The sequence below is a fragment of the Dendronephthya gigantea genome, unplaced genomic scaffold (genome assembly GCF_004324835.1).
Source record: "Dendronephthya gigantea isolate DGI-Jeju-01 unplaced genomic scaffold, DenGig_1.0 000722F, whole genome shotgun sequence".
Lineage (NCBI taxonomy): Eukaryota > Metazoa > Cnidaria > Anthozoa > Malacalcyonacea > Nephtheidae > Dendronephthya > Dendronephthya gigantea.
This window is the reverse complement of record NW_021163732.1, coordinates 9,575-24,140: the sequence shown is the minus strand read 5'-3', so window position 1 is coordinate 24,140 and position 14,566 is coordinate 9,575. Positions and strand designations below refer to the sequence as shown.

At 37.8% G+C, this 14,566-nt stretch overlaps 2 protein-coding genes across 2 annotated transcripts; both read left to right on the top strand.

Annotated features, from left to right (window-relative positions):
• The first annotated feature begins 1,798 nt into the window (after positions 1 to 1,798).
• On the top strand, positions 1,799 to 3,974 carry LOC114544308 (reducing polyketide synthase FUB1-like). The gene is given in 7 exon segments (XM_028562976.1): positions 1,799 to 2,213; positions 2,216 to 2,464; positions 2,467 to 2,605; positions 2,607 to 2,769; positions 2,880 to 3,221; positions 3,278 to 3,373; positions 3,531 to 3,974. Coding segments are annotated over 7 exon segments (1,848 nt in total).
• Positions 3,975 to 12,501: 8,527 nt separating this feature from the next.
• Positions 12,502 to 14,007, top strand: LOC114544307. Its single transcript, XM_028562975.1, has 3 exons — positions 12,502 to 12,662; positions 13,303 to 13,527; positions 13,687 to 14,007. Exons 1-3 carry the CDS (start codon positions 12,513 to 12,515, stop codon positions 14,005 to 14,007), a joined length of 696 nt encoding a protein of 231 aa, XP_028418776.1. The 5' UTR covers positions 12,502 to 12,512.
• Positions 14,008 to 14,566: the final 559 nt, after the last annotated feature.

The window sequence follows — 14,566 nt, the reverse complement described above, 5'->3', positions numbered from 1 at the left end:
CTGATACTCGTTTTGGTCATCAATTGTTAGGATATGGTGCCTTGTTGTCCATTTACTTGGGTGTCACGAGTGCACTTGGCTTCTTAATGATTGTTGGTGTTCCCTTTATCAGCATGGTTGGTGTTCTACCGTTCTTGGTTGTAAGTATCGGCATAGACGATGTTTTTATTATTCTACACGAACTTAATGAAATGATCCGTCAAGATTTGCCTGCGATGCATATGTTAAGTGGGACAATGGCTAGAAGTGGTCCAACTATTACCATGACAACCCTTACTGATCTTGTAGCATTTGCCGTTAGCAGTAGTTCCATCTTCCCTTCGATTCGGCTTTTCTGCACTTACACAGCTGTTGCAATTTCATCTGTTTTCATTCTGTTGCTGACATTTTTTGTTGGTTGCATGTGGTTCGATATTAAAAGAATCAACGCTCGACGCAGAGATTTCTTGCCTTGCCTAATGAGTCCTCCTCCAACTGATTGTTGCTTTGGAATTCGGAGAAGTGGCTTTGACAACGTTATGAAAGCATGGGGAAAACTAATTACTTCCTGTTGGAAAAGTTCTTTGTGTTCTCAGGTTCACTACTTCTCCTAGCTTTGGAATTTATGGCGCTTTGGCCTCGATGAAAGTTTTAACAGGAAGTGGTTAACAACGAAAGATTCACATTTCCGAAAATTCCTAAATGTTTATGAAGAAAACTTTAACCTTAATATCGAAGTTAGCATAATTTTCCCAGAAAAACTGATCACTCGAGTATTGAAATTCAGAAAATATACTCCCAAGTTGAAACTCTAGTTGAAAGTAACGAATATTTTTCTCCAAGAAGATATCGTGGTATCCCAATATACGTCGTGGGCACGGAATAGAAACATCAAAATCGATGATACGAGAATATTCCATCACTACTTGAAGGAGTTTATTTCACTCCCGGAGTATCAAAGGTTTGCCCAGGATCTAAAATTTTCGAAAGATAAACTCATTTGACGGCTTCACGGATACTAGTATATTGTAAAAGTGATCCTGACTCAAATTTCAAAGAAATATGATGGCGAGCATTCGAAAGGATCTCCGTCCACGGATGCTCGTGCATTTGCTATTGCCTTGCCTTTTATATACTTTGAACAGTATGCTCATGTACTTAATGAAACCATCAGAACTTGGTTGTTGCTGGAATTTCAATTATTTTGATATCGTGGTTGTTTATTAATCACTTTGTGTAATATTTTGTCTTATATGGGGATTCGGTGCTCTTATATTTGAACTATTTGGTCTGATGTACATCTGGAATGTCTCTTTGAACTCAATCTCTATGATCAACCTTGTTATGGCTTTGGGATTTTCTGTAGATTACAACGCACATGTCGCTTTCCACTTTGTTTCTCCAGGGCAACAACTCCCGAACTCCGTGTCATCGATGCTCTAAGCAAGGTAGGCGGCAGTGTTTTTAGGTGGGCTTAGCACATTCCTTGGAATGATGCCAACGGGATTTACCTCCTCCATGGTATTTCAGACATTTTTCAAAATGTTTGTTGGTATCGTTTTTCTTGGTTTACTTCATGGTTTGGTGATACTACCTGTGTACCTGTCTCTACTTGGAAAGCTCTTTAATCTTCGTGAAAGTAACCTTGACTTGTCAATCATGAAGTGGTTCAACATTACGAAAAGATACAAATCTAGTAGAAATACAAGCCGAGTTTATCTGAATTAGACGCAAAAACCAAACAGTCCAATCCAATTGCCATTGTCGGAATGAGTTGTCGTTTTCCAGGTGTGCAAACTCGAAAGATGCATTTTGGGATATGTTGGTGGAAGGGCGATGTAGTATTGGCTCTTATCCAATGAACAGGCCAGACGCAAGGGAGTTCACAGATTCGTTTAACCCAGGGAAGCACACACCAGGGAAGCATTACGTCCTTACCGGCGCATTTCTTGAAAATATTACAGGATTTGATGCTCAATTTTTTGGAATATCTCCAAGCGAAAGCCGTTCAATGGATCCCCAACAGCGAATACTTCTTCAAGTTGTCTTTGAAGCGATTGAAGACGCTGGCATACCCCTTGAGGACTTACAACAATGTCGAACTGGCGTTTATGTTGGATCTATGTGCACGGAATATAGTGCACTGGTTTTTGATCATTCGAATATTAGAAAGATTGATCAGTTCTCGTCAACTGGCTGCTCTATGTCAGTTATAGCCAATCGCATTTCTTTTTCGCTAACCTAACTGGCCCTAGCATCGCTTTGGATACTGCTTGTTCCTCGTCTTTGGTTGCTTTGGACATTGCATTTCAACACTTACAAACTGGCGAGTGTGACGCAGCTATAGTTTGTGCCCCTAATATAATTCTCATTGGAAACCAATTTCACACGGCATGCTGCAGAACTGGGCTGTTAGCCGAAGATGGTCGTTGCAAATGTTTTGATATCAAAGGTGACGGCTATGGGCGAGGAGAAGGTGTAGCTGCATCTTAATAAAACCTACCCAAACAGCCTTAGATGATAGAGATAATATCTATGCAGAGGTCTTGGCTTGCGGAACAAATAATGATGGCCAAACAGCGATTCCAATGACAGCACCTAGTCAGGTAACACAAGCCGCTCTTTTTAAGAGTTCTTCAAGAGTCAGGTCTGACCAAGGACGATATAACATACGTGGAAGCACATGGCACCGGTACAGCCGTTGGAGATGTCGTCGAAATGGGATCACTATCAGCAGTCTATGGCAATAGTGGCAAAAGATTACTTCGTGTAGGATCAGTGAAATCAAACGTAAACCATACGGAGTCAACAGCAGGTTTAGCTGGACTAATCAAGACATGTCTGATGATAAAACATGCCAATTTGTTCCTACTATTAATGTTCAACAAGTTAAACCACAGCTCATGATGCCTGAAAGAAAAATGGTGGTTCAAGTTTCCAATGAAACTTGGAAAACCGAGGATGATAAGCCGAGAACCGCCGCGGTATCTTCGTATGGATTCGGCGGCGCAAATGCCCATGCAATCATTAGGGAAGTAACTACAAAGCCAACTATAATCCCAAGCAGAAATTCATCCAACAGAGTTCTAACATTGTCGGCAGCGTCGAAAGAAGCATTGAGAGCAATGGCTAAAAAGGTGTCCTTATCGCTAAAGATAAAGCCTGATGACGACGAACTTCTTAAAGATAATATTTGTTATTCCCTCAACGAAAGGTACACAATGCAACTTTATCGCTTGGCGGTTAGCTTTATTCATTTCAAGATGCAGCTAAGGCATTAGATATGTTCTCTGATCAGGAAAACGGATGGGAAGATTGGTGGCTACAGGGGCCGTCACTAAGCCGCGTCGTGAAGTCGTATTCCTCTATGGTGGTCAAGGTGCACAGTGGTATGGTATGGCAAGAGAAATGCTAGTTCATGAGTCAAAGTTCAAGGAAAGCATTGAAAAAATTGACGCACTCCTTAAACAATACCAAGCCCCCTGGTCCTTGATTTCTGAGCTCAAGAAACCCGCAGAAACGTCGCGAATTCATGAAAACCAATCGGACAGACGGCTCTGTTTGCCATACATTTTGCTTTAACCGAGCTACTAAAATCATGGGGTGTTTTACCGTCCGCGGTTATTGGTCATAGTCTTGGAGAAATATCTGCAGCCTGGGCATCTGGAGCATTAAATTTGAATAAAGCTTTGCAGTTGGTTTTGTTTCGCTCTCAACTTCACGAGAAATGTTCACCAACAGGATGTATGGCTGCCATTGGGATGACAGAAAAGGAAGCTCGACATATGCTGCAAGATCTTCAACTGACAAATGAGGTCGACGTTGCCGCCGTGAATAGCCCAGGTAATGTTGTGTTATCTGGTAGCAAAAGGTCAATGGAGCTGGTGGAAAACCATGTGTCCAGTGAAAGAAGCAATCTTTTTTGGAAGAAACTTACTACGACTCGAGCATACCATAGTAGAGAAATGGATGAAATAAAGCCAAGCATTCCTTAATCTCACAAAGGATTTCAAAGTTTGTGAAACTTCAAGCAATGTGCCATTTTATTCAACTGTTACCGGCACTAAGTTGCCCGGTAATCTCTTATCACTTGACCATTGGTGGCGTAACATCCGACAAGCGGTTTTACTGGAGCCCGTATTAAAAAAGATGTTTTCGGATGGTCACCGGTTCTTTATTGAAATAAACGCAGTACCTCAGCTTTCATACCATGTTCGTCAGACTTGGTCTCACAATCATCCGTCAGATTCTCTACGTTCAAACGACGTCGTTGTGGTTCAAACTCTACCAAAACAATCAGTGAAAAGCCAGCACTTATCATTTCTTCAAAACTGCGTGGCTCGCCTCTTCGCAAATGGTGTTCCCTTATCTTGGAACAAAGTGCAAGGCTCGGGATCGAAAACATTTTTCCCCCGTCCAACATATCCTTGGCAAGAAACAAAGTATTGGTACCGCGAATCGCATCCACCAGAATGTGTTACATTTTACGATGAGCACAAGACTAATGAAGAAAATAAGAAAACCACCAAATTCCATCCCCTTCTTGGTAAAGTAGTCCCGACGGAAACGTTCAGTGGTTTGCTGGCTTGGGAATCTGAAATCAATTTGCACGATGTTTCGTATCTCCAGGATCATAAATTTTCTCAATCTTCAAACCCCTTGATACCTGCCGCTGTTTATATAGAGATTGTATTTGCTATGTCCTTGCACTTGTCTCCACGGGCAGCGCCTGATGTTCGAAACATCAGTTTCGATAGTCTACTGTCCATATCCGAGAATGACTCGCACAAGATAAGAACACGTCTTCTACCTGAAAAATCCCTTGGTGGAAATAAATCATTTCAGATCTCTGCAGTGGAAAGCGACGAGCGAGAATTAACTGTCTCTCAGGGTTCCATTCAGATTGGTATTGATGATGGATATAGATCGAAAGGTAAACCGAATACATTTCTAGCAAATATTTTGAACGGCGTACGCAAATGATAGTGATATAAGACTAGCTAAATTGTATAAATATAATGCCTATACCAAAGTTTAATGTACAGTGTTTCAAAAAAAAACTTTGCAATGCATTTTATTATTGAAAAATTTAGGATTTATTAGTGTCAAATAAGGAATGACGTCAAATAAGGAATTTCATTACGTCAAATAAGGAATTTGTGCAACTTAATTCAACAAAAGAAAACTGATTTGCAATTCCCAATTTGACATGATGTCCGGTATATTTAAATGCTAATAAATCCATCAAAAGTTTTCCATAACAAAATGTGATTGGACAGTTTTTTAAAATACCTTAAACTTTTGATCTATTCAAACATCGCAACCATGGTATAGACACTTATGCAGTATGCATGCAGTGATATTAATCTTGCGTGATAGTGATCATAACCTCAAAGCGTGATAGTGATGTATAGGTAACTATTTAAAACACGAGAGGGAGCATTTTATAATATTTAAATCGCGATGCGAAGCCGGATGTTTTAATGTAATATATATTTAGTGAAAATCATTTAGTGAAATCATTCAGCGAAAGATTGACTGAAATGAAATCAATTTTATTATTATTAAATGTTATTTACAGACACTAGTCCCGTCAGTTACCACTGATTTCCACGGGGGCGTCTACTTAATTACACTATGAGCTATGACATATACAAATAGAATTATGAGCTATAATATATACAAATAAGTGTTGACACAATAAATATAGATCGGCCTGCTTCACTGAGTTTATGAGCCTCTTGAAATAGCGAATTGATTGAGCAGACTTAGCTTCATGCTAAAGACAGTTCCATAATACAGCTCCTATATATTTAAAATTTATTTGGAGAAACTCTTTCTTAGGTCTCAGAATTAAGAAATCAGTATTGTAATTTCTCAGTTTATAACCATTTTCATTTACACTTCGCTCAGAAAAGGATTTGCGAAGGCATGGGGCAGTACCGTTTTTAGAATATTATGTACGAGAACTGCTTTGCTAGACTTATATTTAGTTTTGAGATTTTTGCATCCACTTTCCCACTTTTTTTTAGTAACAGCCCACAGTTGTCCCAAAGAGGGGAACAATAATCAAAATATGGTTTAATTAAGGCTTTGTAAATGGTGTGCATAGTTTCATCAATTGCCCATCTATAGTTATGTTTTCATGCAATGTCTATTTCGCTTATAAAATGGTATTTATGGTAGCTATATATTATGTAGTATATATAAAAAACTACTCGCTCGATCTCGTCGTATATGGCTGATAGCCATATCATTAAAAATACTAAATAATGACAGCTATTATTATTATAACTTCTGGGTTGCACCTAAACGACGCCATAATTGCTACAAGGCGTCGTGTCCAGGTAGAAAGCGCAGTGCTTATCTTCATTTAACGCTTATTCAAAGCTTTTTCATTTTAGAAGTCTCCCAGAAAGGAAATCCGTACGATATTGAAATTCTTAAATCTTCAATGGAAGAATGGTCAAGGGCAGATTTTCTTAAAGCTCGTGAAACTGCGGGTTTCGCATTCGGTCCTCAGTTTGACTTGATAGTCAGGGCGTGGTCCAGTGGCAATGAAGCCCTTTCTCTCATATGTCCGACTGAAGAAATCGCTAATACAGAAGAATATGTCTTGCATCCTTCGGTGATTGATGCATGTTTACAGACAACCATTCTGTTGGACATCAAATCTGTCGTTAAAGCTGTGCCAAAGGAGATTAAACGCATCAACATTTTGAAACAGACGACGTGCACGCAGCAGTTTTATGCTCACGCAAAGATCGTAGAATCAGAAAAAGGAGAGGCGTTTAACATTTTCCTTTTGGATCAGTGTGGCCGTGCTTTGATGATTATTGACCAGTTTACTATAGAAGAAATACTGTCAGATCGAGAGGAAGTGAAATTTGATAACGCAGTGTTCACATTTGGTTGGCAGCAGTTGGCGTCTGGCTCTTCAAAAGTTCGTGAGCATTACGTTTGGCTGATTCTGAGAGACCAAAGTAAATTTGCTGAACGATTTGCACAGCATGTCCTGCAAAGCGGAAGTGTTCATTTTGTTGACAAACAAGATACCTCAGATGAATCTCGTGATGCATTTTCCCGATCGCTAGATAAAGTATTGGGGAAAATAGAAGCTAATCAAAAGCTAATGGTGATCAATTTCTGGCCTGTGGATGCAAGCAAATTCAATATCGATACGCGCAACTTTGATGCTGCTCATAGCTCTGCGTTTGAGAGCTGTCTTTTGATTTCTCAAGAAATTTTAAAGAGAGAAGAGTTTCTCAAACAGATTCAGCTTGTGTTCATCACTTCAGGAGTGATTTCAATTCCTCAACTAGAACGAAGTTCTGATGATACTTTTCCATGGTCTGGATCTGTATTTGGATTTAGAAGAACCTTCTCAGAAGAAATCACTGTCCCCACTGCCTCTGTGATTGATTTGCCGGCCAATCCTAGCGATGAAGATTTCCATGCAATTGCACAAGACATTGAAAAAACATTGCTAGAAGAAGAGATTGTATATAGAAATGGTGAACGGTATGTCAATCGTATTCAAAAGTTTGATCCTGACGAGTCCAAATGTACGAAAAGGGAATCACCTTTAGGGGAAGATGGAGCACTAAAGCCTGTAAAGATGGCGAGTTGGTCAGGTCAGTGGTTTCTACAGAAAGGGTCAAAAGAACGGATTGGAGAAATTGAAGTCTACTATGCCTGTCCTATTCTTCATAAGCATTGGAAAGATCTGAAACCGAACGATCTTATTTCAATTGCTGGGAAAATGTGCAATGGACTGGAGGCAAACAATGATCCCTTTGTGTTGGGCATCTGTAAAATTGATAATCTTGGAAGTTACGTTGCCGCAGAGGAAACCTGCTTCACGGAGATAAAAGCCATTTTCACCACTCAACAAGCTGTGTCCATTGGATTTCCCATGGCAATGTCTTACTACATTCTCACAAATCTTCTTTGTGGCATAGAAGGTGATAAGAAAGTTCTTGTCTATCATCAAAGTGAAGAAGTATGCTACATTTTTGCTTGCGTTGCCGCGTCTGTAGGTATAAATGTTGTGTGTCTTGTTCACAATCCGTCAAGTAAAGATCGATTTGGAGAGTTATTGGTTGTAAGTGAAAACGAAGTAGCGAAAGCTGAACATAAGGATAATAGCTGTAAGGATTTTGATGCTGTTTGCCTTCTGAGCAGAAGCAGTACTTATGTCACAGGTGAAATACTGAAACATCTTAAACAAGGAGCAAGTGTTATTACATGTACCCTCGACGGGGCCGAAATTATGATGCTTAACTCATGGGTTTACGTGAAAGATGTTCGCTTTATTTTGACTAGTTTACAAGACATAACTAAGAGTTCTGCAGATTTTTCCATGCTATTGGATTCGTGTTATTCAGTCTTGAAAGCGAAAGGGCTTTGGAACAAGCTTCTAGATATAGCTCAAAAAGCATCGAGCATATACGATGTTATGCAACGTGGCGATGAATCCAATAACCGATGCCTACCTGAAGTTGAACGAAAAGGGAACTTTGGTTTAAACATAATTTCTGTGAAGCCAGAGACAGTTCCTGGGCAGGTTGATTTCTATAATCTACCTCTTGACATCAATGGTTTAAAAAATGATCGAACTTATCTTGTCATTGGGGGGTTCGAGGTTTTGGATTCCAAATCGCAAGATGGATGGTTGAAAATGGGGCAAAAACAGTCATGTGTACAGCGCGGTCACCACCAAGTGACGAAAAGATTGCGGAGGTCCAACAATTAGAGAAGAAAACTGGATCTCGTATCCTTCTACGTCAAGCAGACGTCACATCTTGGGATGAAATGAATGCCATTAGAAGCGAACTAGAAAGTCTACCTGATGTAGCTGGAATCGTTTTTACCGCTATGGTATTGGCCGACCAGTTTCTCAAGAAAGCCGATTTGAAGACATGCAGAAATGTTGTAGGGACAAAGGTGAAAGGTAAGTCTTTTCATTATAGCCCTTCACGCTATTGAATTGTACCCTAGATCGACAATTTTATTTTTAATTACCACGATCTCTGCTAATCGTGCTTAAAGAAAGCCTTTACCCATAAATAATGAACTATGCCTTTGTTAATTATCAATAATGAACAATAATCTCTTTGTAATACATTTGTTAATTACTCCGGCGTGAACGACGGAGTTGAAAATTCGCTTGTTTTTTTTGTTTTTTTATTATTTTTCGTCGTCGCAAGTGTGTTTTGGCGCAAAATATACTTGTATTTGAAATGTGTATGTGACCGTATTTTTCTAAGTGACAGTTTTGTCTCCCGAGAGTTGTGGTGCACACCTTTGGTTAATTTCCCGATGCGCGATTCGATTTCGCTTGCATGATATGGCAATTCTCGGTCTATTGCTATTCCCATTTATACCGTAATAATATTATTATAATTCGTATAATAATTGTGAAAACCATGTACTATTACATTTTTAATTAAAAACTTAATAGCTATCTTTTATTTCTAATAGAAGTGTATCCTTCACCAACTCATCTTTCGATGGATCTAGATTTCTCATTATGTTTTCCTCAATATCTGGAGTTCTTGGTAATGTTGGGCAAGCATCTTACGCTGCAGCTAACACATTTTTAGACCAACTATGTGAATAGTCGAAACAAGCTTGGCCTGCTGCTTTCTATTAACTGGGGACCGATCAGTGGTGCTGAGTACTGGAAAGAAATGCAGATATCACATCAGTCCTGGAAACCTACGGATTTTTTGCTCTTACTATACGCAAGTATATTCAAATAACAACTTGAAACACATTCCTGCAGAACTCCTAGCTACTTCAAATCAAGAAAATAATCCATTAAGCTAGGCACATTATGAAATTACTCAATAAGAAAGAATTGAATCGGTGGCAAATTTTTTGGTACAAAAATATTGTCGCAACATTGTATTGGTTATAAGTATACATAATTATTCACCCACTTGGCAATGATTTTTCAGGTCTATATTTTTTCAGCAACTGAGTTTATGGAACGCATCATTCTTAAAAATTTTAACGAAGCTCAAGTTTGCATATCTCCTGTGAATTGGCAAGTTTATCTTAGAACTCATAATTCTCTGAGGTTCCAATGGAAACGAGAAGAAACGCTGGTAGTCTTGGACAATTTAATGACATTGGAGAGCCTAGCACTACTACCGTTGGATTTGAGAATTCAAAAAGTTCAAGATTTCATTAGGCGTTTGCTCAGTTCGTGGTCAGGTAGTGAGGCCTCTGAAGTGGACTTAAACATCGGTCTGTACAAGTTTGGAATCGATTCAATTGCTGCAACAAATATGAAACATCGAATTGAAAACAACATTGGGGCTAAATTTGAGGTAAGTCTCTTGATGAAAAAAGAGATCAATGAGCCAGCAAAAATGTTATAAGATACTCAAAAGTGCTTTTTTTTACTCGTGTAGCTATAATTGTAGGAGAAACCAAATTTGCTATTACTTATTAATGAAACGATGCACTAATCAGTTATACGACGGAAAATTGCACTCGTGTGTAAGAATCACGATCTTTTTCCTTCCAATACGAGCTCATAACACCTATCCTTCTTTTTCGACTAATTTCTTAAAGAAATTCACGCACTATTAAGAGTAGACACTTAACAATTATTAAACGAGAGCGTTTCACGAGCATTTAGCGAAATATAAGTTGGGATAATGTTCTAATTGTCTCAAAAGCGAGCAATTTTCTCTCGATTTTGCATAATTTAACCACATTTATGAAATTAATACGCTATCTCTAATATATTTATAATATCATCCTTCACTCTATGTAAGTTTTATTTAAATTAAGCGCCAATAAAATTATGCATGGATGAAATGCTAATTCGGGTGTTTTTCCTCAACATATAGGCTTATTACTTTATCCAACCAAATGTGAATGGTCTAAGAATCGTTAATGATATTCTGGAACAAATAGAAAACGTAGAATCGACGAGTGCGGACAATGAATCCTCGGAAGAAGTAAAGCAAAGGAAACCAAGTTTGTCAAGTAACGATGAAGAAGATAAAAAAATATTTCACCTGAAATTAACTACAATGACACAGTTAAGATTGGAAGAATTAACAATGGGCTTGAGCTGCAGAACATAAATATTCCTTCAAATCCAGAGAAAGTTATTCCAATTTATACTCCAGATAACGTATTTGTTAAAGTATTTATGACACACTCCAGCGAAAAGTCGGCGCTTGGACTAGCGTCATTCGCGCAAGGTTTCCAAAAACAGGTAACGATTTCAAGCAACTTGGTCCGGTTGCAGGGTAAAAAATCAGATTCTTATTATATCAGATTCATAAATTATATATGGATAAAAAAACAAACTATTAACAGTTATTGCATGACGCTGAGCATGATATTGAACAATTATTGGATGAGGTTTTTGTGATATGCAGAGTTATCAAGGTCGGGGTAAGCGTTATCGCTTACCGAGACCTTGATAACTCTGCATATCACAAAAACCGAATTCAATAATTGTTTTATTATAAATTTGAAGAATAATAAACATAGTATTAACGAATGAATTCAAATGAAACCGCTTGTTAACTACCGCAGGCTCACTAGCAGATAACTCAGTTATCTGCTAGCAGATAACTGAATTTTGCGTGATTGCGCGATTTATCTGTCAACTATTAGCCAGTCAAATTGCTTTTACTACTATAATGTATAATAACAAGAAATATTTGGACCAAGGCCAATGCTATCTGCCGAAGCGAAGCTAATAATTGTTTAATGTCGTTGTAAGTGACAAGTCAGTGAAAATTGTCTGTAGGCTCTTACCCAATCAGAATCTAGGTAGAACCAAACTTGTATCAATTAAGATGCATAAAGTTATCAATCAATAATAATATCAATTACGACCTTACGCTGGGTTTGACGAAAAACCATATAAAACTGCAAATCTCGAGGCATTTTTATGCCCTGATTGATAGAAATAAAAAATTATAGGTAAATAAAAAATTATACGTGGTTTAAAAACACTTTACCGCAGTAAGTTACGCTGTATTACATGAATTAAGGCAGTGTCTAAATCTATCCTATCTATCTAAAATGCAAGTTCAGGGGATATACGCAATTATTATATGTACATATGAAGTGATTCTCCATCATTTCACAAATTAAATTATTTAATGCTTGCATCTGGTATAGAGTGATGGCATTCGTTCATCAGTTATTATTTTTTTCAGGCACATGTTGCATTATATGGTATTGGAGTGGACGATACGTCATTTGAGAGGAGTGAATATGGAACGGTGCTGACACTCGCTCGTAGATATGTAGATTTAATAAAAAAATCCAGCCTGAAGGTCCATTTTATCTTGGTAAGAACAAATTATATGAAAACTATATTGTTACCAACTAGAAATTAAAAATAATAAATTTTACCGTATCGTGTCATTCAAGAGGGGTCTTTTAGTTACATCAGTTACGTCAGTTATTGTAGCTGGATGCTCGCTCATGCCCACGATTTTTGAAACGCATTTTCAGCTGGCTACTCGTTCGGCGGTCTGTTGGCTTACGAAATGGCGAGTGAGCTGAAAAGAAATGGTGAAACTGTTGCAATGGTGTTCATGGTGGATACGTTCGCATGGCACCCTAAAGCCCTAACAAACGGTAAAGAATTGATGCGAAAGACCACCGAGTTAACCTTAAAGTCAACGGAAAAATATGTGGTAAAGAAAAATATAAATTTTCCTATATTACTCAACGGGGAAAATAGTTATATAGTTATTTTTATTCTTGTTTTTCAATTAGTTTCTATGTTTGGCAAAGTGGATCCTGTGTTTGAGAAACATCCGTTGAACTTTCTGCTTTGAATTAATTTTGAAACTAGAAAAATTTTAAGTAAAATATTTAACAAACCATCCTAAAATTGTTAAAATGGGAAGCTTTGTTAATTAATATACAATTTTTCAATATTTTGGAAACAAAAATTTTTCCAATTATGCTCATTTTGGGTGGCTTTTTTTGATGTTCAACCCGGTGACGGATTGGTTTCTCTTTTTAAAAATTGAGTTTCATAGTGGTTCTTTGTATACTTCGAGAATCCAAGCCCTAAATATATTTTTCGATTGGTTTCGTTATTTCGATAATGATTAAGTATGTTGTTTAATGAGAATTCAAACTGTTTACTCAGGATGAATGAATTTTGAACACTAAAAGAAATTTTGATAAACCAATGCTTTACCTTTGTCCCAAAACATGAACAGATCACTGCTTTGGTTTTTTGTTTTTTTTTGTCGTAAATAATTATGCACGGTTGGGCGAACAGAAAATGCTCATACATGTTACATTGTATAAATTCCTTCTCAGACAAGACGACTGCTCGAAAAAATTGCTTTCGTCGAAATGGGTAAGAGTAAACATGACGTCAATGATTATTACGAGGAATTGCAACATCAGGAAAAGGTTATTGATGTTTTGGAGGATGAAGCTGCTGAAAAGAATATTGTGCTTCGTTTGAAAGAAAGAATTGAGACAACTAAGTACGAAGTCAGATCTGCTGCTGAAGCTCATTTAGATTGGCAGCCTTCTAAGGTATATAACATTCAGTTTATCATGGTATTTTATCAACAAGGAAGAATTGCTTGACATTTACATTGTAACGACCGATTTTCTTGTCTTTTGGCAATAATTATTAAATACTCAATAGTGTGTACCTAAGGGACCGATGAATTAGAATTTCTCTTTTTAAAGGTATCCTATGACGGGGTATTGACATTCGTTTGCTGTGACGAAACTAAGTCATTCTCTCTTAGCAAGCCAGAGATATGGAAAACGTTAGTTGAGAGAATGGATTTCCTTTACGCCCCTGGAAGTCATCTAAAAGTACGAGATGGAGCTAGTGGAGAAACGTGTGGATCCATGATAATGACAACAGCAGCAATGAGCTACCTTTCCAAATCTCTACACCACAATTTCCAGGCTGTAAGAACAAGGCGTGAAGAGAAATTGGTGGAATTTCTAAAGCAAGGAATTGTTATCTGGATGCTTTCAAGTAAGCAAAATATTAAGTAATTTAGCTTGGTGCAACACGTGAGTATTTAACACTGCAAAGCTTTCGGTCCGTTGAACCGGCCGGGCCTTCATCAGTGCAATTACCTGAAATTAATTACCTGCAATTAACGGTCCGAAAGCTTTGCAGTATTAAATACTTACGTAGTGTACCTACAAGCTAAATTACTTAACGACTGTCACCGGCCATGCAAACATACAAGAATATTAAGCAAAATATTTTTATTGGGTAACGTGCTTCTGAAGAAATATAGCTGCGAAAGCATCGGCAATCGAGCTGGGGAATCCTATTCTTAATTATAGGGGTCAAATATTGTACGGCTATTTTAAAGCCCCATTTTGAAACCATTTTTAAGGAGCCTTTTGTTTGGTCACTTTTACAGCGTGACTTCGCACATGCGACACATCTTAAATCGTTAATTTATTTGTTTTGCATCTAGGTTTCTCAAAATGGGTGAAAGGCACTCTCCAGAGATTCCGAAGAAACAGTGTTTAATTTTGAATATAAATCCTTAGGATTGTTTACAGTACGAAAATTTTTTATCAAAGGTAAGCCCCAGAT